General features: G+C 52.9%; 1 protein-coding gene across 7 annotated transcripts in view; it reads left to right on the top strand.

Annotated features, from left to right (window-relative positions):
• The window catches only part of LOC137345261 (membrane-spanning 4-domains subfamily A member 5-like), a 47,715-nt gene extending 21,584 nt beyond the window's left edge, over positions 1-26,131 (top strand). For 4 of the 7 annotated variants that reach the window (XM_068008729.1, XM_068008728.1, XM_068008730.1 and 1 more), the window contains 4 exons: positions 17,115-17,171; positions 17,799-17,924; positions 23,516-23,638; positions 25,983-26,131. In XM_068008729.1, the coding sequence (XP_067864830.1) occupies positions 17,115-17,171; positions 17,799-17,924; positions 23,516-23,638; positions 25,983-26,108 (432 nt within the window). In that variant the 3' untranslated portion in view covers positions 26,109-26,131. Of the gene's footprint in view, positions 1-17,098; positions 17,172-17,798; positions 17,925-23,515; positions 23,639-25,982 lie in introns of all 7 variants that reach the window. The other 3 variants (XM_068008734.1, XM_068008732.1, XM_068008731.1) reach the window with 2 other exon arrangements.
• The last annotated feature ends 699 nt before the right edge of the window (positions 26,132-26,830 follow it).

Raw genomic sequence — 26,830 nt, 5'->3', positions numbered from 1 at the left:
ACCCGCCCTATCTCTGTAAACTCCTCCAGTCCCTACAACACTCCCTATCTCTGTAACCTCCTCCATCCCCTACAACCCACCCTATCTCTGTAACATCCTCCAGCCCCTACAACCCTCCCTATCTCTGGAACCTCCTCCAGTCCCTACAACACTCCCTATCGCTGTAACCTCCTCCAATCCCTACAACCATCCCTATCTCTGTAACCTCCTCCAACCTCCACAACCCTCCCTATCTCTGTAAACTCCTCCAGCCCTCCAAACATCCTTATCTCTGTAACCTCCTCCAGCCCCTACAACCTCCTTATCTCTGTAAGCTCCTCCAGCCCCTACAACCCTCCCTATCTCTGTAACCTCCTTCAGCCTCAACAACCCTCCCTATCTCTGTAACCTCATCTAACCCCTACAACCTTCCCTATCGCTGTAACCTCCTCCAGCCCCTACATTCCACCCTACCTCTGTAACCTCCTCCAGCCCCGACAACCCTCCCTATCTCTGTAACCTCATCTAGCCCCTAAATCCTTCCCTATCTCTGTAACTGCCTCCAGCCTCTCCAACCCTCCCTATCTCTGTAACGTCCTCCAGCCCTAAAACCCTCACTATCTCAGGAACCTCCTCAAGCCCCTACAACCATCCCAACCTCTGTAACCTCCTCCAGCCCCTGCAACCCTCCCTATCTCTGTAACCACCTCCAGCCCGTACAAGCCTCCCTATCTCTGTAACCTCCTCCAGTCCCTACAACACACCCTATCTCTGTAACCTCCTCCAGTCCCTACATCCCTCCCTATCTCTGTAACCTCCTCCAGTCCCTAAAACCCTCCCTATGTCTGCAACCTCCTCCAGTCCCTACAACCCTCCCTAACTCTGCAAACTCCTCCAGCCCCTATAACCCTCGCTAACTCTGTAAGCTCCTCCAGTCCCGACATCCCTCCCTATCTCTGTAACCTCCTCCAGCCCCGACATCCCTCCCTATCTCTGTAACCTTCTCCAGCCCCTACATCCCTCCCTATCTCTGTAACCACCTCCATCCCCTACAACCCTCCCTATCTCTGTAACCTCCTCCAATACCCACAACCCTCCCTATCACTGTAAACTCCTCCAGTCCCTCCAACACTCCCTATCTCTGTAACATCCTCCAGCCCCTACAACCCTCCCTATCTCTGTAACCTCCTCCAGCCCCTACAACCCTCCCCATCTCAATAACTGCCTCCAGTCGCTACAACCTCCCTATCTCTGTAACCTCCTCCAGATCCTACAACCTTCCTTACCTCTGTAACCTCCTCCAGCCCCGACAACGCATCCTATCTCTGTAAACTCCTCCAGCCACCACAATCCACCCTAACTCTGCAACCTCCTCCTGCCCCGACAATCCACCCTACCTCTGTAACCTCATCCAGCCTCTACAACCCTCCACAACTCTGTAACCTCCTCCAGCCCCGACAACCCTCCCTATCTCTGTAACCTCCTCCAGCCCTTACAATCCACCCTACCTCTGTAACCTCCTCCAGCCCTACAACCCTCGCTATCTCAGGAACCTCCTCCAGCCCCTACGACCCTCCCTATCTCTGTAACCTCATCCAGCCCCTACAAGCCTCCCTATCTCTGTAACCTCCTCCATTCCCTGCAACACACCCTATCTCTGTAACCTCCTCCAGTCCCTACATCCCTCCCTATCTCTGCAACATCCTCCAGTCCCGACAACCTTCCCTAACTCTGCAAATTCCTCCAGCCCTGATAACCCTCGCTAACTCTGTAAGCTCCTCCAGTCCCGAGATCCCTCCCTATCTCTGCAACCTCCCCCAGCCCCTACATCCCTCCCTATCTCTGTAACCTCGTCCAGCCCCTACATCCCTCCCTATCTCTGTAACCACCTCCATCCCCTACAAACCTCCCTATCTCTGTAACCTCCTCCAATACCTACAACCCTCCCTATCACTGTAAACTCCTCCAGTCCCTCCAATACTCCCTATCTCTGTAGCATCCTCCAGCCCCGACAACCCTCTCTATCTCTGTAACCTCCTCCAGTCCCTACAACACTCCCTATCGCTGTAACCTCCTCCAATCCCTACAACCCTCCCTATCTCTGTAACCTCCTCCAGACCATACAACCCTCCCTATCTCTGTAACATCCTCCAGTCCCTACAACCCTCCCTATCACTGTAAAGTCCTCCTATCCCTACAACCCGCCCTATCTCTGTAAACTCCTCCAGTCCCGACAACACTCCCTATCACTGTAACCTCCTCCAGTCCCTACAACCCTCCCTATCTCTGTAACATCCTCCAGCCCCTACAACCCTCCCTATCTCTGGAACCTCCTCCAGTCCCTACAACACTCCCTATCGCTGTAACCTCCTCCAATCCCTACAACCATCCCTATCTCTGTAACCTCCTCCAGACCCTACAACCCTACCTATCTCTGTAACCTCCTCTATCCCCTACAACCCAGCCTATCTCTGTAACATCCTCCAGTCCCTACAACCTTCCCTATCACTGTAAAGTACTCCAATCCCTACAACCCTCCCTATCTCTGTAAACTCCTCCAGTCCCTACAACACTCCCTATCGCTGTAACCTCCTCCAATCCCTACAACCCTCCCTATCTCTGTAACTGCCTCCAGCCTCTACAACCCTCCCTATCTCTGTAAACTCCTCCAGCCCTCCAAACATCCTTATCTCTGTAACCTCCTCCAGCCCCTACAACCCTCACTATCTCTGTAAGCTCCTCCAGCCCCTACAACCCTCCCTATCTCTGTAACCTCCTCCAGCCTCAACAACCCTCCCTATCTCTGTAACCTCATCTAACCCCTACAACCTTCCCTATTGCTGTAACCTCCTCCAGCCCCTACAACCCTCCCCATCTCAGTAACTGCCTCCAGTCCCTACAACCTCCCTATCTCTGTAACCTCCTCCAGATCTTACAACCTTCCTTACCTCTGTAACCTCCTCCAGCCCCGACAACCCCTCCTATCTCTGTAACCTCATCTAGCCCCTAAATCCTCCCCGATCTCTGTAACTGCCTCCAGCCTCTACAACCCTCCCTATCTCTGTAACCTCCTCCAGTCCCTACATCCCTCCCTATCTCTGTAACCTCCTCCAGTCCCTAAAACCCTCCCTATCTCTGCAACCTCCTCCAGTCCCTACAACCCTCCCTAACTCTGCAAACTCCTCCAGCCCCTATAACCCTCGCTAACTCTGTAAGCTCCTCCAGTCCCGACATCCCTCCCTATCTCTGTAACCTCCTCCAGCCCCTACATCCCTCCCTATCTCTGTAACCTTCTCCAGCCCCTACATCCCTCCCTATCTCTGTAACCACCTCCATCCCCTACAACCCTCCCTATCTCTGTAACCTCCTCCAATACCCACAACCCTCCCTATCACTGTAAACTCCTCCACTCCCTCCAACACTCCCTATCTCTGTAACATCCTCCAGCCCCTACAACCCTCCCTATCTCTGTAACCACCTCCAGCCCCTACAAGCCTCCCTATCTCTGTAACCTCCTCCAGTCCCTACAACACACCCTATCTCTGTAACCTCCTCCAGTCCCTACATCCCTCCCTATCTCTGTAACCTCCTCCAGTCCCTAAAACCCTCCCTATCTCTGTAACCACCTCCATCCCCTACAACCCTCCCTATCTCTGTAACCTCCTCCAATACCCACAACCCTCCCTATCACTGTAAACTCCTCCAGTCCCTCCAACACTCCCTATCTCTGTAACATCCTCCAGCCCCTACAACCCTCCCTATCTCTGTAACCTCCTCCAGCCCCTACAACCCTCCCCATCTCAGTAACTGCCTCCAGTCGCTACAACCTCCCTATCTCTGTAACCTCCTCCAGATCCGACAACCTTCCTTTACCTCTGTAACCTCCTCCAGCCCCGACAACGCATCCTATCTCTGTAAACTCCTCCAGCCACCACAATCCACCCTAACTCTGCAACCTCCTCCTGCCCCGACAATCCACCCTACCTCTGTAACCTCATCCAGCCCCAACAACCCTCCACAACTCTGTAACCTCCTCCAGCCCCGACAACCCTCCCTATCTCTGTAACCTCCTCCAGCCCCTACAATCCACCCTACCTCTGTAACCTCCTCCAGCCCCTACAACCCTCCCTATGTCTGTAACATCCTCCAGCCCCGACAATCCTCCCTATTTCTGTAACCCCCTCCAGTCCCTACAACTCTCCCTATCTCTGTAACATCCTCCAGCCCCTACAACCCTCCCTAATTCTGTAACCCCCTCCAGCCCCTGCAACTGTCCCTAATTCTGTAACCCCCTCCAGCCCCTAAAACTCTCCTTATCTCTTAACCTCCTCCAGTCCTACAACCCTGCCTATCTCTGTAGTCACCTCCAGCCCCGACAACACTCCTGATGTCTGTAACCTCCTCCAGCCCCTACAACCCTCCCTAATTCTGTAACCCCATCCAGCCCCTACAACTCTCCCTATCTCTGTAACCTCCTCCAGCCCCTACAACACTCCCTATGTCGGTAACCCCGTCCAGCCCCTACAACCCTCCCTATTTCTGTAACCCCGTCCAGCCCCTACAACTCTCCCTAACTCTGTAACCTCCTCCAGCCCCTGCAACACACCCTATCTCTGTAACCTCCTCCAGCCCCTACAATCAACCCTACCTCTGGACCCTCCTCCAACCCCTACAACCATCCCCAACTCTGTAACCTCCTCCAGCCCCGACAACCCTCCTTTTCTCTGTAACCTCCTCCAGCCCCTACATTCCACCCTACCTCTGTAACCTCCTCCAGCACCTACAACCCTCCCTATCTCTGTAACCTCATCTCGCCCCTAAATACTTCCCTATCTCTGTAACTGCCTCCAGCCTCGACAACCCTCCCTATCTCTGTAACCTCCTCCATTCCCTGCAACACACCCTATCTCTGTAACCTCCTCCAGTCCCTACATCCCTCCCTATCTGTGTAAACTCCTCCAGTCCCTAAAACACTCCCTATCTCTGCAACATCCTCCAGCCCTTATAACCCTCGCTAACTCTGTAAGCTCCTCCAGTCCCGAGATCCCTCCCTATCTCTGTAACCTCCTCCAGCCCCTACATCCCTCCCTATCTCTGTAACCTCCTCCAGCCCCTACATCCCTCCCTATCTCTGTAACCACCTCCATCCCCTACAAACCTCCCTATCTCTGTAACCTCCTCCAATACCTACAACCCTCCCTATCACTGAAAACTCCTCCAGTCCCTCCAACACTCCCTATCTCTGTAACATCCTCCAGCCCCGACAACCCTCTCTATCTCTGTAACCTCCTGCAGTCCCTACAACACTCCCTATCGCTGTAACCTCCTCCAATCCCTACAACCCTACCTATCTCTGTAACCTCCTCCAGACCCTACAACCCTACCTATCTCTGTAACCTCCTCCATCACCTACAACCCACCCTATCTCTGTAACATCCTCCAGTCCCTACAACACTCCCTATCATTGTAACCTCCTCCAGTCCCTCCAACACTCCCTATCTCTGTAACATCCTCCAGCCCCTACAACCCTCCCTATCTCTGGAACCTCCTCCAGTCCCTACAACACTCCCTATCGCTGTAACCTCCTCCAATCCCTACAAACATCCCTATCTCTGTAACCTCCTCCAGTCCCTACAACCCTCCCTATCACTGTAAAGTACTCCAATCCCTACAACCCTCCCTATCTCTGTAAACTCCTCCAGTCCCTACAACACTCCCTATCGCTGTAACCTCCTCCAATCCCTACAACCCTCCCTATCTCTGTCACCTCCTCCAGCCCCGACAACCCTCCCGATCTCTGTCACCTCCTAGAGCCCCGACAACCCTCCCTATCTCTGTAAGCTCCTCCAGCCCCTACAACCCTCCCTATCTCTGTAACCTCCTTCAGCCTCAACAACCCTCCCTATCTCTGTAACCTCATCTAACCCCTACAACCTTCCCGATCGCTGTAACCTCCTCCAGCCCCTACAACCCTCCCCATCTCAGTAACTGCCTCCAGTCCCTACAACCTCCCTATCTCTGTAACCTCCTCCAGATCTTACAACCTTCCTTACCTCTGTAACCTCCTCCAGCCCCTACATTCCACCCTACCTCTGTAACCTCCTCCAGCCCCGACAACCCTCCCTATCTCTGTAACCTCATCTAGCCCCTAAATCCTTCCCTATCTCTGTAACTGCCTCCAGCCTCTCCAACCCTCCCTATCTCTGTAACCTCCTCCAGCCCTAAAACCCTCGCTATCTCAGGAACCTCCTCAAGCCCCTACAACCATCCCAACCTCTGTAACCTCCTCCAGCCCCTACAACCCTCCCTATCTCTGTAACCACCTCCAGCCCGTACAAGCCTCCCTATCTCTGTAACCTCCTCCAGTCCCTACAACACACCCTATCTCTGTAACCTCCTCCAGTCCCGACATCCCTCCCTATCTCTGTAACCTCCTCCAGTCCCGAAAACCCTCCCTATCTCTGCAACCTCCTCCAGTCCCTACAACCCTCCCTAACTCTGCAAACTCCTCCAGCCCCTATAACCCTCCCTATCTCTGTAACCACCTCCAGCCCGTACAAGCCTCCCTATCTCTGTAACGTCCTCCAGTCCCTACAACACACCCTATCTCTGTAACCTCCTCCAGTCCCTACAACACACCCTATCTCTGTAACCTCCTCCAGTCCCTACATCCCTCCCTATCTCTGTAACCTCCTCCAGTCCCTACATCCCTCCCTATCTCTGTAACCTCCTCCTGTCCCGACATCCCTCCCTATCTCTGTAACCTCCTCCAGCCCCGACATCCCTCCCTATCTCTGTAACCTTCTCCAGCCCCTACATCCCTCCCTATCTCTGTAACCACCTCCATCCCCTACAACCCTCCCTATCTCTAACCTCCTCCAATACCCACAACCCTCCCTATCACTGTAAACTCCTCCAGTCCCTCCAACACTCCCTATCTCTGTAACATCCTCCAGCCCCTACAACCCTCCCTATCTCTGTAACCTCCTCCAGCCCCTACAACCCTCCCCATCTCAGTAACTGCCTCCAGTCGCTACAACCTCCCTATCTCTGTAACCTCCTCCAGATCCTACAACCTTCCTTACCTCTGTAACCTCCTCCAGCCCCGACAACGCATCCTATCTCTGTAAACTCCTCCAGCCACCACAATCCACCCTAACTCTGCAACCTCCTCCTGCCCCGACAATCCACCCTACCTCTGTAACCTCATCCAGCCCCTACAACCCTCCACAACTCTGTAACCTCCTCCAGCCCCGACAACCCTCCCTATCTCTGTAACCTCCTCCAGCCCCTACAATCCACCCTACCTCTGTAACCTCCTCCAGCCCTACAACCCTCGCTATCTCAGGAACCTCCTCCAGCCCCTACAACCCTCCCTATCTCTGTAACCTCATCCAGCCCCTACAAGCCTCCCTATCTCTGTAACCTCCTCCATTCCCTGCAACACACCCTATCTCTGTAACCTCCTCCAGTCCCTACATCCCTCCCTATCTCTGCAACATCCTCCAGTCCCTACAACCTTCCCTAACTCTGCAAATTCCTCCAGCCCTGATAACCCTCGCTAACTCTGTAAGCTCCTCCAGTCCCGAGATCCCTCCCTATCTCTGCAACCTCCCCCAGCCCCTACATCCCTCCCTATCTCTGTAACCACCTCCATCCCCTACAAACCTCCCTATCTCTGTAACCTCCTCCAATACCTACAACCCTCCCTATCACTGTAAACTCCTCCAGTCCCTCCAATACTCCCTATCTCTGTAGCATCCTCCAGCCCCGACAACCCTCTCTATCTCTGTAACCTACTCCAGTCCCTACAACACTCCCTATCGCTGTAACCTCCTCCAATCCCTACAACCCTCACTATCTCTGTAACCTCCTGCATCCCCTACAACCCACCCTATCTCTGTAACATCCTCCAGTCCCTACAACCCTCCCTATCACTGTAAAGTCCTCCTATCCCTACAACCCGCCCTATCTCTGTAAACTCCTCCAGTCCCTACAACAGTCCCTATCGCTGTAACCTCCTCCAGTCCCTCCAACACTCCCTATCTCTGTAACATCCTCCAGCCCCTACAACCCTCCCTATCTCTGGAACCTCCTCCAGTCCCTACAACACTCCCTATCGCTGTAACCTCCTCCAATCCCTACAACCATCCCTATCTCTGTAACATCCTCCAGACCCTACAACCCTACCTATCTCTGTAACCTCCTCTATCCCCTACAACCCAGCCTATCTCTGTAACATCCTCCAGTCCCTACAACCTTCCCTATCACTGTAAAGTACTCCAATCCCTACAACCCTCCCCATCTCTTTAACCTCCTCCAGCCCCTACAACCCTCCCTATCTCTGTAATCTCCTCCAGTCCCTACAACCCTCCCTATCTCTGTAAACTCCTCCAGTCCCTACAACACTCCCTATCGCTGTAACCTCCTCCAATCCCTACAACCCTCCCTATCTCTGTAACTGCCTCCAGCCTCTACAACCCTCCCTATCTCTGTAACCTCCTCCAGCCCCTACAACCCTCCCTATCTCTGTAAGCTCCTCCAGCCCCTACAACCCTCCCTATCTCTGTAACCTCCTCCAGCCTCAACAACCCTCCCTATCTCTGTAACCTCATCTAACCCCTACAACCTTCCCTATTGCTGTAACCTCCTCCAGCCCCTACAACCCTCCCCATCTCAGTAACTGCCTCCAGTCCCTACAACCTCCCTATCTCTGCAACGTCCTCCAGATCTTACAACCTTCCTTACCTCTGTAACCTCCTCCAGCCCCTACATTCCACCCTACCTCTGTAACCTCCTCCAGCCCCGACAACCCCTCCTATCTCTGTAACCTCATCTAGCCCCTAAATCCTCCCCGATCTCTGTAACTGCCTCCAGCCTCTACAACCCTCCCTATCTCTGTAACCTCCTCCAGTCCCTACATCCCTCCCTATCTCTGTAACCTCCTCCAGTCCCTAAAACCCTCCCTATCTCTGCAACCTCCTCCAGTCCCTACAACCCTCCCTAACTCTGCAAACTCCTCCAGCCCCTATAACCCTCGCTAACTCTGTAAGCTCCTCCAGTCCCGACATCCCTCCCTATCTCTGTAACCTCCTCCAGCCCCTACATCCCTCCCTATCTCTGTAACCTTCTCCAGCCCCTACATCCCTCCCTATCTCTGTAACCACCTCCATCCCCTACAACCCTCCCTATCTCTGTAACCTCCTCCAATACCCACAACCCTCCCTATCACTGTAAACTCCTCCAGTCACTCCAACACTCCCTATCTCTGTAACATCCTCCAGCCCCTACAACCCTCCCTATCTCTGTAACCACCTCCAGCCCCTACAAGCCTCCCTATCTCTGTAACCTCCTCCAGTCCCTACAACACACCCTATCTCTGTAACCTCCTCCAGTCCCTACATCCCTCCCTATCTCTGTAACCTCCTCCAGTCCCTAAAACCCTCCCTATCTCTGCAACCTTTTCCAGTCCCTACAACCCTCCCTAACTCTGCAAACTCCTCCAGCCCCTATAACCCTCGCTAACTCTGTAAGCTCCTCCAGTCCCGACATCCCTCCCTATCTCTGTAACCTCCTCCAGCCCCTACATCCCTCCCTATCTCTGTAACCTTCTCCAGCCCCTACATCCCTCCATATCTCTGTAACCACCTCCATCCCCTACAACCCTCCCTATCTCTGTAACCTCCTCCAATACCCACAACCCTCCCTATCACTGTAAACTCCTCCAGTCCCTCCAACACTCCCTATCTCTGTAACATCCTCCAGCCCCTACAACCCTCCCTATCTCTGTAACCTCCTCCAGCCCCTACAACCCTCCCCATCTCAGTAACTGCCTCCAGTCGCTACAACCTCCCTATCTCTGTAACCTCCTCCAGATCCGACAACCTTCCTTTACCTCTGTAACCTCATCCAGCCCCTACAACCCTCCCCAACTCTGTAACCTCCTCCAGCCCCGACAACCCTCCCTATCTCTGTAACCTCCTCCAGCCCCTACAATCCACCCTACCTCTGTAACCTCCTCCAGCCCCTACAACCCTCCCTATCTCAGTAACCTCCTCCAGCCCCAACAACCTTCCCTACCTCTGTATCCTCCTCCAGCCCCGACAACCCTCCCTATCTCTGTAACCTCATCTAGCCCCTACATCCTTCCCTATCTCAGTAACTGCCTCCAGCCTCTACAACCTTCCTTATCACTGTAACCTCCTCCAGCCCCAACAACCTTCCCTACCTCTGTAACCTCCTCCAGCCCCTACAACCCTCTCTATCTCTGTAACCTCCTCCAGCCCCTTAAACCTTCCCTATCTCTTAACCTCCTCCAGTCCCTTCAACCCTGCCTATCTCTGTAATCTCCTCCAGCCCCGACAACCCTCCCTAATTCTGTAACCCCCTCCATCCCCAACAACTCTCCCTATCTCTTAACCTCCTCCAGTCCTACAACCCTGCCTATCTCTGTAATCTCCTCCAGCCCCGACAACACTCCCTATGTCTGTAACCTCCTCCAGCCCCTACAACCCTCCCTAATTCTGCAACCCCCTCCAGCCCCTACAACTCTCCCTATCTCAGTAACTGCCTCCAGCCTCTACAACCTTCCTTATCACTGTAACCTCCTCCAGCCCCAACAACCTTCCCTACCTCTGTAACCTCCTCCAGCCCCTACAACCCTCTCTATCTCTGTAACCTCCTCCAGCCCCTTAAACCTTCCCTATTTCTTAACCTCCTCCAGTCCCTACAACCCTGCCTATCTCTGTAATCTCCTCCAGCCCCTACAACTCTCCCTATCTCTGTAACCTCCTCCAGCCCCTACAACCCTCCCTATCTCTTAACCTCCTCCAGTCCTACAACCCTGCCTATCTTTTTAATCTCCTCCAGCCCCGACAACACTCCCTATGTCTGTAACCTCCTCCAGCCCCTACAATCCTCCCTAATTCTGCAACCCCCTCCAGCCCCGACAACATTCCCTATGTCTGTCACCTCCTCCAGCCCCTACAACCCTCCCTATTTCTGTAACCCCCTCCAGCCCCTACAACTCTCCCTATCACATTAACCTCCTCCAGCCCCTAAAACCCACCCTACCTCTGTAACCTCCTCCAGCCCCTACAACCCTCCCTATCTCTGTAACCTCATCTAGCCCCTAAATCCTTCCCTATCTCTGTAACTGCCTCCAGCCTCTGCAACCCTCCCTATGTCTGGAACCTCCTCCAGCCCTACAACCCTCGCTATCTCAGGAACCTCCTCCAGCCCCTACAACCCTCCCTATGTCTGGAACCTCCTCCAGCCCTACAACCCTCCCTATCTCTGTAACCACCTCCAGCCACTACAAGGCGCCCTATCACTGTAACCTCCTCCAGTCCCTACAACACTCCTTACCTCTGTAACCTCCTCCAGCCCCTACAACGCTTCCTTGCTCTGTAACCTCCTCCTGCACCGACAACCATCACTATCTCTGTAACTTTCTCCAGCCCCTACAACCCTCCCCAACTCTGTAACCTCCTCCAGCCCCGACAACCCTCCCTATCTCTGTAACCTCCTCCAGCCCCTACAATCCACCCTCCCTCTGTAACCTCCTCCAGCCCCTACAACCCTCCCTATCTCTGTAACCTCATCCAGCCCCTACATCCTTCCCTATCTCTGTAACAGCCTCCAGCCTCTACAGCCCTCCCTATCTCTGTAACCTCCTCCAGCCCTACAACCCTCCCTATCTCAGTAACCTCCTCCAGCCCCTACAACCTTCCCTACCTCTGTAATCCCCTCCAGCCCCGACAATCCACCCTACCTCTGTAACCTCCTCCAGCCCCTTAAACCTTCCCTATCCCTTCACCTCATCCAGCCGCTACAACCCTCCCTATCTCTGTAACCTCCTCCAGTCCGTACAACACTCCCTATCTCTGTAACCTCCTCCAGCCCCTACAACTTTCCCTACCTCTGTACCCTCCTCCAGCCTCTACAACCCTCCCTATCTCTGTAACCTCCTCCAGCCCCGACAACCTTCCCTATCTCTGTAACCTCCTCCAGCGCCTACAGCCCACCCTATCTCTGTAACCTCCTCCAGCCACTAAAACCCTCCCTATCTCTGTAACCTCCTCCAGCCCCTTAAAGCCTCCCTATCTCTCTAACCCCCTCCGGCCCCTACAACTCTCCCTATCTCTGTAAACTTGTCCAGCCCCTGCAACCCTCCCTATCTTTGTAACATCCTCCAGCCCCCACAATCCTCCCTATCTCATAAACCTCCTCCAGCCCCTACAAACCTCCCTGTCTCTGTTACCTGCTCCAGCCCCTAAAACCCTCCCTATCTCTGCAGCCTCGACAACCCTCCCAACATCTTAACCTCCTCCAGGCCCTACAACTCTCCCGATCTCTGTAAACTTGTCCAGCCCCTGCAACCCTCCCTATCTCTGTAACCTCCTCCAGCCCCAACAATCCTCCCGATCTCTGTAACCTCCTCCAGACCCTTAAACCCTCCTTATCTCTGTAACCTGCTCCAGCCCCTACAACCCTCCCTATCTCTGTAGCCTCTACAACCCTCCCTATCTCTTAACCTCCTCCTGGCCCCACAACCCTCCCTATCTCTGTAACCTCCTCTATCCCCTACAACCCTTCCTATCTTCGTAACCTCCTCCAACCCCTGCAACCCTCCCTATCTCATAAAGCTCCTCCAGACCCTACAACCCTCCCTGTCTCTGTAACCTCCTCCAGCCCCTACAACCTTCCCGATCTCTGTAACCTCCTCCAGCCCCTACAACCCTCCCTACCTCTGTAACCTCCTTCAGCCCCTCCATCCTCCCTACCTCTGTAACCTCCTCCAGTCCCTATAACCCTCCCTATCTCTGTAACTTCCTCCAGCCCCTACAACCCTCCCTATCTCTGTAACCTCTTCCAGCCCCTACAACCCTCCCTATCTCTGTGACTTCCTCCAGCCCCTACAACCCTCCCTATCTCTGTATTCTCCTCCAGCCCCTACAACCCTCCCTATCTCTGTGACTTCCTCCAGCCCCTACAACCCTCCCTATCTCTGTAATCTCCTGCAGCCCAACAACCCTCCCTATCTCTGTAACCTCCTCCAGCCCTACAACCCTCCCTATCTCAGTAACCTCCTCCAGCCTCTACAACCTTCCCTACCTCTGCAACCTCCTCCAGCCCCTGCAACCCTCCCTATCTCATAAAGCTCCTCCAGACCCTACAACCCTCCCTGTCTCTGTAACCTCCTCCAGCCCCTACAACCTTCCCGATCTCTGTAACCTCCTCCTGCCCCTACAACGCTCCCTATCTCTGTAACCTCCTCCAGCCCCTACAACCCTCCCTATCTCTGTAACTTCCTCCAGCCCCGACAACACTCCCTAGCTCTGTAACCTACTCCAGCCCTTACACCCCACCATATCTCTGTAACCTCCTCCAGTCCCTACAACCCTCCCTATCTCTGTAACCTCCTCTAGCCCCTACAACCCTCCCTATCTCTGTAACCTCCTCCAACCCCTAAAACCTTCCCTATCTCTGTAACCTCATCTAGCCCCTACATATTTCCCTATCTCTGTTACTGCCTCCAGCCTCTACAACCCTCCCTATCTCGGGAACCTCCTCCAGCCCCTACAACCTTCCCTATCTCTGTAACCTCCTCCAGCCCCGACAATGCTCCCTATCTTTGTAACCTCCTCCAGCCCCGACAACACTCCCTATCTTTGTAACCTCCTCCAGCCCCGACAACCCTCCCTATCTCTGTAACCTCCTCCAGCCCTACACCCTACCCTGTCTCTGTAACAACCACCAGCACCTCCAACCCTCTCTATCTCTGTCACCTCCTCCAGCCCCTTAAAGCCTCCCTATCTCTGTAACCCCCTCCAGCCCCTACAACTATCCCTATCTTTGTAATCTCCTCCAGCCCCTGCAACCCTCCCTATCTCTGTATCCTCCTCCAGCCCCTTAAACCCTCCCTATCTCTGTAACCTGCTCCAGCCCCTACAACCCTCCCTATCTCTGCAGCCTCGACAACCCTCCCTATATCTTAACCTCCTCCAGGCCCTACAACCCTCCCTATCTCTGTAACCTCCTTCAGCCCCTATAACCCTTCCCATCTCTGTAACTTCCTCCAGCCCCTACAACCCTCCCTATCTCTTAACCTCCTCCGAGCCCTCCAACCGTCCCTATCTCTGTAAACTCCTCCAGCCCCTACAACCCTCCCTATCTCTGTAACCTCCTCCAGCCCTTACAACCTTCCCTTTCTCTGTAACCTCCTCCAGCCCCTACAACTCTCCCTATCTCTGTAACCTCCTCCAGCCCCAACAACCCTCCCTATCTCTGTAACCTCCTCCAGCCCCTACAACCCTCCTTTTCTCTGTAACCTCCTCCTGCCCCAACAACCCTCCCTATCTCAGTAACCGCCTCCAGTCCCTACAACCTCCCGATCTCTGTAACCTCCTCCAGCCCCTACAACCCTCCCTATCTCTGTAACCTCCTCCAGCCCTTACACCCCACCATATCTCTGTAACCTCCTCCAGTCCCTACAAACCTCCCTATCTCTGTAACCTCCTCCAGCCCCTACAACCTTCCTTATCTCTGTAACCTCATCTAGCCCCTACATCCTTCCCTATCTCTGTAACCTCCTCCAGCCCCTTAAAGCCTCCCTGTCTCTGTAACCTCCTCCAGCCCCTACAACCCTCCCTATCTCTGTAACCTCCTTTAGCCCCTTAAACCCTCCCTATCTCTGTAACCTACTCCAGCCCCTACAACCCTCCCTATCTCTGTAGCCTCTACAACCCTCCCTATCTCTTAACCTCCTCCAGGCCCTATAACCCTCCCTATCTCTGTAACCCCCTTCAGCCCCTACAACCTTCCCTACCTCTGTACCCTCCTCCAGCCCCTACTACCCTTCCTATCTTTGTAACCTCCTCCAACCCCTACAACCATCCCTATCTCATATACCTCCTCCAGCCCCTACAACACTCCTTATCTCTGTACCCTCCTCCAGCCCCTACAACCCTCCCTGTCTCTGTAACCTCCTCCAGCCCCTACAACCCTCCCTATCTCTGTCCCCTCCTCCAGCCCCTACAACCCTTCCTACCTCTGTATTTCCTTCAGCCCCTCCATCCTCCATACCTCTGTAACCTGCTCCAGTCCCTATAACCCTCCGTATCTCTGTAACTTCCTCCAGCCCCTACAACCCTCCCTATCTCTGTAACCTCCTCCAGCCCCTACAACCCTCCCTATCTCTGTGACCTCCTCCAGCCCCTACAACCCTCCCTATCTCTGTAATCTCCTCCAGCCCCTACAGCCCTCCCTATCTCTGTAACCTCCTCCAGCCCCTACAACCCTCCCTTTCTCTGTAATCTCCTCCAGCCCCTACAACCCTCCCTCTCTCTGTGACCTCCTCCAGCCCCGACAACCCTCCCTATCTCTGTAACCTCTTCTAGCCCCAACAACCCTTGCTATCTCTGTAACCTCCTCCAGCCTCTACAACCCTCCTTCTCTCTGTCACCTCCTCCAGTCCCTACAACCCTCCGAGATATCTGCGTTCCTTCAATTCCGGCCTCTTGAGCATGCCCCGATTTTAATCTCTGCACTTTTGGCAGCCGTGTCTTCACCTGCCTGGGCCCTAACTCTGGAATTCCCTCCCTAACCCTCTCCGCCTCTCTCCCTCTCTCTCCTCCTTTAAGACTCTCCTTAAATCCTCCCTCTTTGAACGAGCTGTTGGTCACCTGACCCGAATATCTCCCTGTGTGGCTTGAGGACAGATTATGTGTCTGATGAAGACGAGATTATCAAGAGATAATAATCCTGTGAAAAGATTACACAAAACTAGGTGGGAAAAAGCCTTCTGAAAATCCAAATACTAAGTTTCTAGTTCTCAAAACTTTTTATAATAGATTCTAACATTTTCCCTATGAAGTCAAAGGTCTGTAGTTTTCCGTTTTCTCTCTCGCTCCCTTCTTAAACAGTGGGGTTATATTTTCTACTTAGCAGTCTGCAGGAACCCTTCCAGAATCTATAGAATGTGGAAAGATCACCACCAATGCATCCACTATCTCTATAGCCGTCTCCTTTAATAATCTGGGATATAGCTCATCTTGTGGGAATGTAAGTTGTGAGGAGGATTCAGGGAGGCTTCAAGGGGACTTGGACCGGCTAATTGAATGAGCAAGAACACGGCAGATGGAATAGAATGTGAATAAGTGTGAAGTGATCCACTTTGGTAGAAAACAAAACAGAGTATTTCTTAAATGGTGAGAGGTTGGGAAGTGTTGATGTCCAAAGGAACCTGGGTGTCCTTGTTCATGAGTCACTGAAAGCTAACATGCAGGTGCAGCAAGCAATTAGGAAGGCAAATGGTATGTTGGCCTTTATCGCAAGGAGATTTGAGAACTGGAGTAAAGAAGTTTGGCTGCAATTGTATAGAGTCTTGGTGGGACCACACTTGGAGTATTGTGGACAGTTTTGGTCTCCTTATCTAAGGAAGGATATACTTGTGAGTGAGTGTAACGGAGGTTCACCAGACTAATCCCTGGGATGGAGGGATTGTTTTATGAGGAGGGATTGTGGAGACTGGGCCTGTATTCTCTGGAGTTTCGAATAATGAGAGGTGATCTCGTTGAAACTTACAAAACTCTTACAGGACGTGACAGGGTGGATGTGGATAGGAGGTTTCCCCTGGCTGGTGAGTCCGGGACCAGGGGACACAGTCTCAGAATAAGAGGTAGGCCATTTAAGACTGAGATGAGGAGGAATTTCTTCACTCAGAGGTTGGTGAATCTTTGGAATTCTCTACCCCAGAGGTCTGTGAAGCTCAATCATTGAGCACGTTCAAGACAGAAATCGATAGACATCTGGATACTAATGACATCAAGGGATATGGAGATAGTGGGGGAAAAATGGTGTAGAGAGGTGGATGATCAGCCATGATCTGTTCGAATGGCGGAGCAGGATCGATGGGCCGAATGGCCTACTCCTGCTCCTGTGTTGCTATGTGTCCCAGCTCTCACACTCTGGCTGTCACATTTTAACAGTGACCAGAAAGAGACAGCTGAGGTTGTGGACTGGAGGAGGGAATCAGACTGCAGACTGGTCTATCTAACTGGCCATGAATCTTCTGTTTGGTATTTTGACCCGTGTGTCTGTGTGCGTTTCTAACCAGGCGTCTCCGTTTAAAGTCCACAGTTGCAGGGATGTTGGCTCTTGCTGTCCGAACCTCTTCACAGTCATCTCTGGTAAGTGTTTGAAATGTGGGACTGGAGCGGAAGAAACCGTCACAAACGGATTTGCCAACGTCAACCGCCGTTCCCGGTGGTGGAAGGGGGGTGGGGGGGGTTCCATTGTTGTGGGATGGCTTCACAAATCAGGCATTTTCTGAGCTGCAGCCAATGACGCTGCCGCCTGGTGGCGCACAGCAAGATCCCGTAGGCTGTACACGGCAGCAAAAGCAGCGCCGCCGCTTGTGGGAGGAATTCCAGGCCAATGCTTGGGGATCTGGTGATCTCCAGCAATCGGAGAGACTGAGAGAAGTTGGGTTTGTTCTCCTCGTAGCACAGAAGGTTAAGAGGAGATTTAATTGAGGCGTTCAAAACCCTGAGGGGATTTGGAGGGAGTAAATGAGGAGAAAGATTTTGCAGTGGCAGGAGGGTCGGTAACCAGAGGACACAGATTGAAGATACTCGGCAGAGGGAGCAGAGGGGGAGATGAGGAGAAATACACCTGAATTGAAGGGTGCAGTTTGTGGGGTCTTTGTCCAGGAGGAGCTTTGGCTTGTCCTGAGGCTGAGAGGGGGATGCTGTTGAGTGGGAGTTCCTTTTGACAAGTGATACCAAGAATTTTGACAGTGTGCTTTTATCCCTCAGAGCATCGGCTGTTTAGTTATGAATGTCATCAATGGTTTGGCCTGCATTCCCGCTATCATTCTCTACGCCTTGACGGTCAACTTCTACAATTGCTATGGATTCTTCTGCTTCTTTTTCAGTTGGGCGGTGAGTCGAAATGGCTGCTCTGTGATGGCAGAAAGACAGCAATCCTGTATTGCCTGGTAACCGGGCACTGACGTTAGTTAATGAGTCACAGCCAGGAGATCCCTGCCATTCTCCTTTGCTGTCCGACAGCTGGATCGGGTTGGGTGGAGTCCAGTAAACCCCGCCTCCCTTCGACATCATCCCAGTAACCCCGCCTCCCTTCGACATCATCCCAGTAACCCCGCCTCCCTTCGACATCATCCCAGTAACCCCGCCTCCCTTTGACATCATCCCAGTAACCCCACCGCCCTTCGACGTCATCCCAGTAACCCCGCCTCCCTTTGACATCATCCCAGTAACCCCGCCTCCCTTTGACATCATCCCAGTAACCCCGTCTCCCTTCGACGTCATCCCAGTAACCCCGCCTCCCTTTGACATCATCCCAGTAACCCCGCCTCCCTTCGACATCATCCCAGTAACCCTGCCACCTTGTGACATCATCCCAGTAACCACGCCACCTTGTGACATCATCCCAGTAACCCCGCCGCCTTGTGACATCATCCCAGTAACCATGCCACCTTGTGATATCATCCCAGTAACCACGCCTCCTTGTGATATCATCCCAGTAACTCCACCTCCTTGTGACATCATCCGAGTAAGCCAGCTTCCTTGTGAAACCATCCCATTAACCCTGCCTCCTTGTGACATCATCCCAGTAACCCTGCCTCCTTGTGACATCATCCGAGTAAGCCAGCTTCCTTGTGAAACCATCCCATTAACCCTGCCTCCTTGTGACATCATCCCAGTAACCCTGCCTCCTTGTGACATCATCCGAGTAAACCTGCCTCCTTGTGACACCATCCCAGTAACCCAGCCTCCTTGTGACATCATCCGAGTAAACCTGCCTCCTTGTGACACCATCCCAGTAACCCCGCCTCCTTGTGACATCATTCCAGTAACACGGCATCCTTGTGACATCATCCCAGTAACTCTGCATTCTTGTGACACCATCCCAGTAACCCCGCCTCCTTGTGACATCATTCCAGTAACACGGCATCCTTGTGACATCATCCCAGTAACTCTGCATTCTTGTGACACCATCCCAGTAACTCCACCTCCTTGTGACATCATCCGAGTAAACCAGCCTCCTTGTGAAACCATCCCATTAACCCTGCCTCCTTGTGACATCATCCCAGTAACCCAGCCTCCTTGTGACATCATCCCAGTAACTCTGCATTCTTGTGACACCATCCCAGTAACCCCGCCTCCTTGTGACATCATTCCAGTAACACGGCATCCTTGTGACATCATCCCAGTAACCCCGCATTCTTGTGACATCATCCCAGTAACCCCACCTTCTTGTGACACTATCCCATTAATCCTGCCACATTGTGACATCATCACAGTAACCGCGCCTTCCTTGTGACATCATCCCAGTAACCTTGCCTCCTTGTGATATCATCTGAGTATCCCCGCCTCCTTGTGATATCATCCACTTAACCCCGGTTCCCTTTGACATCATCCCAGTAACCCCGCCACCTTGTGACATCATCCCAGTAATCCTGCCTCCCTTTGACATCATCCCAGTAACCCCGCCTCCATGTGACACCATTCCAGTAACCCCGCCTCCATATGACACCATCCCAGCAACCCCACCTCCATGTGACATCATCCCAGCAACCCCACCTCCATGTGACACCATCCCAGTATCCCCGCCTCCATGTCATACCATCCCAGCCACCTCGTCTGCTTGTGACATCATGCCCATAATCTCACCTTCTTCTGACATCACCCCAGTAATCCCACTTCCTAGTGACAACAGCCCCGTAACGCCACCTCCTTCTCAATATAGCTACAACTCCCCTCCTCCTCATAACGCCTTGTTGTGACATCATCCAAGTAATCCATCATCCAGTTCCTCCTCCCTGAGCAGTCACCTCACTAGTCCCACCACCTCGTGACAACATCATACCAGTCCCATCTCCTTGAGTGACATCATACACATGTCCCACCTCCCTGAGTGACATCATCACACCGTCCTCCGAGTAACATCATCACACCAGTCCCTCCTCCGAGTGACATCATCACACCAGACCCTCCTCGCTGAGAGACATCACCTCACTGTCCACACCTCCTAGTGACAACATCCTCTTAAACCCGCCCCTTGTGACCTCATCCCAGTAACCTCACCTCTTCGTGACAACATTCCCGTAAATTCACCTCATTGTCAATATACCTACAACTCCCGTCTCCTTGTGACAAAATCTTGCTTCCTTCAGTGACATTACTCCCCTCCATTCCCGCCATCTGGTGACATCAACATCTCATCTCAGTATTCCCACCATCTTTCGACATCTTCCCAGTTATGCTGCTATCTTGTGACATCATCCCACCAGTCCCTACTCCCTGAGTGACATCACCTCACTATTCCCAGCTCCTTGAGTGACATCATCCTACCAGCCACGGAAGGAGATATTCGGGTCAGGTGAGCAAACACTGGGTCAAAGAGGGAGGTTTTAAGGAGCATCTTAAAGGAGGAGAGAGAGAGACGGAGAGGTTTAGGGAGGGAATTCCAGAGCTTAGGGCCCAGGCAGCTGAAGGCACGGCCGCCAATGGTGGAGAGATTAAAATCGGGGGATGCTCAAGAGGCCGGAATTGGAGGAGCGCAGAGATCTCGGAGGGTTGTAGGGACTGGAGGAGGTTACAGAGATAGAGAGGGTTGTAGGGACTGGAGGAGGTTACAGAGATAGGGAGGGTTGTAGGGGCTGGAGGAGGTTACAGAGATAAGGAGGATAGTAGGGGCTGGAGGAAGTTACAGAGACAGGGTGAGTTGTAGGGGCTGGAGGAGGTTACAGAGATAGGGAGGATTGTAGGGACTGGAGGAGGTTACAGTGATAGGGAGGGTTGTCGGTGCTGGAGGAGGTTACAGAGATAGGGAGTGTTGTAGGGGCTGGAGGAGGTTACAGAGATAGGGAGGGTTGTAGGGGCTGGAGGAGGTTACAGAGATAAGGAGGATAGTAGGGGCTGGAGGAAGTTACAGAGACAGGGAGAGTTGTATGGGCTGGAGGAGGTTACAGAGATAGGGAGGATTGTAGGGACTGGAGGAGGTTACAGTGATAGGGAGGGTTGTCGGTGCTGGAGGAGGTTACAGAGATAGGGAGTGTTGTAGGGGCTGGAGGAGGTTACAGAGATAGGGAGGGATGTAGGGACTGGAGGAGGTTACAGAGATAGGGAGAGTTGACTGGAGGAGGTGACAGAGATAGGGAGGGATGTAGGGACTGCAGCAGGTTACAGAGATAGGGAGGGATGTAGGGACTGGAGGACGTTACAGAGAGTGGGAGGTTTGTAGGAACTGGAGGGGGTTACAGAGATAGGGAGTGTTGTAGGGACTGGAGGAGGTGACAGAGATAGGGAGGGTTGTAGGAACCGGAGGAGGTTACAGAGATAGGGAGAGTTGTAGGGACTGGAGGAGGTTACAGAGATAGGGAGGGTTGTTGGGACCGGAGGAGCTAACAGAGATAGGGAGGGATGTAGGGACTGGGGGAGGTTACAGAGATAGGGAGAGTTGTAGGGACTGGAGGAGGTTCCAGAGATAGGGAGGGTTGTAGGGACCGGAGGAGGTTACAGAGATAGGGAGGGTTGTATGGACTGGAGGATGTTACCGAGATAGGGAGAGTTGTAGGGACTGGAGGAGGTTCCAGAGATAGGGAGGGTTGTAGGGGCTGGAGGAGGTTACAGAGATAGGGAGGGTTGTAGGGGCTGGAGGAGGTTACAGAGATAGGGAGGGTTGTAGGGACTGGAGGATGTTACCGAGATAGGGAGAGTTGTAGGGACTGGAGTAGGTTCCAGAGATAGGGAGGGTTGTAGGGACTGGAGGAGGTTCCAGAGATAGGGAGGGTTGTAGGGGCTGGAGGAGGTTACAGAGATCTCGAAGGGTTGGAGGGACTGGAGAAGGTTCCAGAGATAGGGAGAGTTGTAGGGACTGGAGGAGGTTCCAGAGATAGGGAGGGTTGTAGGGACCGGAGGAGGTTACAGAGATAGGGAGAGTTGTGGGGACTGGAGGAGGTTACAGAGATAGGGAGGGTTGTAGGGACCGGAGGAGGTTACAGAGATAGGGAGGGTTGTCGGGACTGGAGGAGGTTACAGAGATAGGGAGGGTTGTAGGGACCGGAGGAGGTTACAGATATAGGGAGAGTTGTAGAGACTGGAGGAGGTTACAGAGATAGGGAGGGTTGTAGAGACTGGAGGAGGTTACAGAGATAGGGAGGGTTGTAGGGACCGGAGGAGGTTACAGAGATAGGGAGAGTTGTAGAGACTGGAGGAGGTTACAGAGATAGGGAGGGTTGTAGGGACTGGAGGAGGTTACAGAGATAGGGAGAGTTGTAGAGACTGGAGGAGGTTACAGAGATAGGGAGGGTTGTAGGGACCGGAGGAGGTTACAGAGATAGGGAGAGTTGTAGAGACTGGAGGAGGTTACAGAGATAGGGAGGGTTGTAGGGGCTGGAGGAGGTTACAGAGATAGGGAGTGTTGTAGGGACTGGAGGAGGTTACAGAGATAGGGAGTGTTGTAGAGACTGGAGGAGGTTTCAGAGATAGGGAGTGTTGTAGGGACTGGAGGAGGTTACAGAGATAGGGAGGGTTGTAGGGACTGGAGGAGGTTACAGAGATAGGGAGTGTTGTAGGGACTGGAGGAGGTTACAGAGATAGGGAGGGTTGTAGAGACTGGAGGAGGTTACAGAGATAGGGAGTGTTGTCGGGGCTGGAGGAGGTTACAGAGATAGGGAGAGTTGTAGAGACTGGAGGAGGTTACAGAGATAGGGAGTGTTGTAGGGACTGGAGGAGGTTACAGAGATAGGGAGTGTTGTAGATACTGGAGGAGGTTACAGAGATAGGGAGGGTTGTTGGGGCTGGAGGAGGTTACAGAGATAGGGAGTGTTGTAGAGACTGGAGGAGGTTACAGAGATAGGGAGTGTTGTTGGGGCTGGAGGAGGTTACAGAGATAGGGAGTGTTGTAGATACTGGAGGAGGTTACAGAGATAGGGAGTGTTGTAGATACTGGAGGAGGTTACAGAGATAGGGAGTGTTGTCGGGGCTGGAGGAGGTTACAGAGATAGGTAGTACTATATGGGCCAGAGTGGGAGTCAGGGTGGATCAGTGAGCACAGGGGGTGAGGGGTGAATGGGACTCGGTGTGAGTTCGGACACGGGGGGGGGGGCGGGGACAGCAGAGTTTCGGATGAGCTGAAGTTTACGGAGGGTAGAATGTGGGAGAGCAGCCAGGAGAGTGTTGGAATAGTCAAGTCTGGAGGTGACAGAGGCAGGGATGAGGGTTTCAGCAGCGGATGAGCTGAGACAGGGGTGGGGACGGGCCATGTTACAGAGGTGGAAGAAGGCAGTGTTGATGATGGAGAGGGATCTGGATTCTCCAGTCAGAGAACCAGAGCCGCTAATTCAATCCCCAACATGCCCCCAGTCTGATGCACCGTGCCGAACTCTTCAGCAAGTGGTTTCAGTAAAGAGAGTTTGCTGTTTCCATTAAAATATCCTGTCAAAATGGCTTTGCACACACACAGTGACTCACCACTTCTCCGCTCCATGTTCTATCTTCTCCAGTCTGTACTTTCTGCTCTGATGGTGCTCCTCCTGTTGAACTGCATTTTCTCGTTGGCCCTCTCTGTTGTCGTGGCAATGGTCAACTGCAAGAGGCTTCGCTGCTGCACCACGGAAGCAGCACAGGTGAGTCAATGTCACCTATGCCTTTGAAGGGTCAGTACCGAGGGAATGCTGCACTGTCGGAGGGTCAGTAGTGAGGGAGCGCTGCACTGTCGGAGGGTCAGTAGTGAGGGAGCGCTGCACTGTCGGAGGGTCAGTACTGAGGGAATGCTGCGCTGTCGGAGGGTCAGTACTGAGGGAGTGCTGCACTGTCGGAGGGTCAGTACTGAGGGAATGCTGCACTGTCGGAGGGTCAGTACTGTGGGAGTGCTGCACTGTCGGAGGGTCAGTACTGAGGGAGTGCTGCACTGTCGGAGGGTCAGTACTGAGGGAATGCTGCACTGTCGGAGGGTCAGTACTGAGGGAGTGCTGCACTGTTGGAGGGTCAGTACTGAGGGAATGCTGCACTGTCGGAGGGTCAGTACTGAGGGAGTCCTGCACTGTCAGAGGGTCAGTACTGTGGGAGTGCTGCACTGTCAGAGGGTCAGTACTGAGGGAGTGCTGCACTGTCAGAGGGTCAGTACTGAGGGAGTGCTGCACTGTCAGAGGGTCAGTACTGAGGGAGTGCTGCACTGTCGGAGGGTCAGTACTGAGGGAGTGCTGCACTGTCGGAGGGTCAGTACTGAGGGAGTGCTGCACTGTCGGAGGGCCAGTACTGAGGGAGTGCTGCACTGTCAGAGGGTCAGTACTGAGGGAACGCCGCACTGTCAGAGGGTCAATACTGAGGGAGTGCTGTACTGTCGGAGGGTCAGTACTGAGGGAGTGCTGCACTGTCAGAGGGTCAGTACTGAGGGAGTGCTGCACTGTCGGAGGGTCAGTACTGAGGGAGTGCTGCTCTGTCGGAGGGTCAGTACTGAGGGAGTGCTGCACTGTCAGAGGGTCAGTACTGAGGGAGTGCTGCACTGTCGGAGGGTCAGTACTGAGGGAGTGCTGTACTGTCGGAGGGTCAGTACTGAGGGAGTGCTGCACTGTCGGAGGGTCAGTACTGAGGGAGTGCTGCACTGTCGGAGGGTCAGTACTGAGGGAGTGCTGTACTGTCGGAGGGCCAGTCCTGAGGGAGTGCTGCACTGTCGGAGGGTCAGTACTGAGGGAGTGCTGCACTGTCGGAGGGTCAGTACTGAGGGAGTGCTGCACTGTCGGAGGGTCAGTACTGAGGGAGTGCTGCACTGTCAGAGGGTCAGTACTGAGGGAGTGCTGCACTGTCGGAGGGTCAGTACTGAGGGAGTGCTGCACTGTCGGAGGGTCAGTACTGAGGGAGTGCTGTACTGTCGGAGGGTCAGTACTGAGGGAGTGCTGCACTGTCGGAGGGTCAGTACTGAGGGAGAGTGGCGGGGACTGTACAAACTGCTGGTCTCCATGCTGTCTTTTTGATGTAATTATGCTAGTTAGCAGGTTAGTCTGCAGATGTTACTTGCTGATTCTGACTCTCGAGTCTGGCGGGCCAGTCGCAGACCGCCTGCACTGACTCCACTCCTGGACACAGTTAACCTGACCATATTGCACATCTGTCAGTGAAATAAAGTCAAAGACATCCTGTCGGACATCACGTTACCTGACTCGCTGGCACTCCACATTAATTCATTTACAAACCAGCACTAACATCCAGGCATCAGCCCACCGGAACTGCCCGACAGCCGTGGCCGTCGTTCCAAACCTGACTTTCATTTTGGGGGTTCATTCTCTCAAATGGGGCGATTTCAAATTGAGTGACAGCAGAACCCGCATCTCAATGTTCAACCGCCGCTCCGCATTCGACATTGCACGCACGGAAATTGTCTTTTGATTTAAAAGCAGGCGTGCACGCAAAAAAAAATATATAAACGGCTTCGACTTGAGAATGTTCAGAGACAGGAAAAGGTTACCCTCCCGGACAAGCTGTCCCTTTTGTGCCAGACCGACCCCCATCTAACCTGCCTCCGCGCCACGTCTCTCAATCTCTCCTCTCTATTTGTTTTTATTTATTTTATTTAAGAGATGCAGCACTGAAGCAGGCCCTTCGGCCCACCGAGTCTGTGCCGACCATCAACCACCCATTTTTACTCATCCTACATTTATCCCATTACCCTCTCACATCCCCACCTTCTCTCAATTCCCCTATCGCCTACCTATACTGGGAGCAATTTTTAATGGCCAATTTACCGATCAACCTGCAAGTCTTTCGCCAGATATTTCTGTAAATGGTTCTTTGAATTATTTACACTGACTGATTCGGTGGCCTCCCCTGCTCCACTGTTCTGTGATTCCATGTCTCCTTGCATTAAAACAGTTTCACTTGACTTCTCTTCTTATTCCTAATTGTCTCTCGGGACTGCTGGCATTTCAGCTGTTGGCGTTGACTCTGCTCTTCCCATCGGCTTGTGTTTTTCAGACAATGATCATCGTTCAGGCTGCACCCCCCGACCTTCAACTCGGCTTTTCCTCAAGCTACCCGAGAAATGAACAGCCCGCAGCATACTCTGCCTCCACGACAACCATCTACAACGTTCCGATATAGTCCGAACTGCACCGGTCGCCTTCGGGGAGGTGGTGGGGAAGGAGGAGGGGGGTGGTGGGGGGAGGGGGGGGGCAGTCATTGTTTTAGGGGCATGGGTCAAAGGGGCATCAGTCACTGCGACAGAGCAGAAAGGCAGATATACAGCCATAGAGGCAGAGAAACATAGGCAGACATAGACATGTAGACGGACATTAACAGACACACACACAGACACACACACATGGAGAGAGACGCAGACACACACGTACTGCCACAGACGCACAAAGACACATACACTCTTTCACTCACACACACTTATGCGCATACACACACACACATTCATTCATACATACACACATTCATTCAGACATACACACATTCATTCATACATACACACACATTCATTCATACATACACATACACATTCATTTATACATACACACACATTCATTCATACATACACACACATTCATTCATACATACACATACACATTCATTTATACATACACACACATTCATTCATACATACACACACATTCATTCATACATACACATACACATTCATTCATACGTGCACACATATTCATTCATACATACACACATTCATTCATACATACACACACATTCATTCATACATACACATACACATTCATTCATACGTGCACACATATTCATTCATACATACACACATTCATTCATACATACACACACATTCATTCATACATACACATACACATTCATTC

Source organism: Heterodontus francisci, chromosome 28 (genome assembly GCF_036365525.1).
Source record: "Heterodontus francisci isolate sHetFra1 chromosome 28, sHetFra1.hap1, whole genome shotgun sequence".
Lineage (NCBI taxonomy): Eukaryota > Metazoa > Chordata > Chondrichthyes > Heterodontiformes > Heterodontidae > Heterodontus > Heterodontus francisci.
This window is presented reverse-complemented; position numbering and strand designations above follow the sequence as displayed.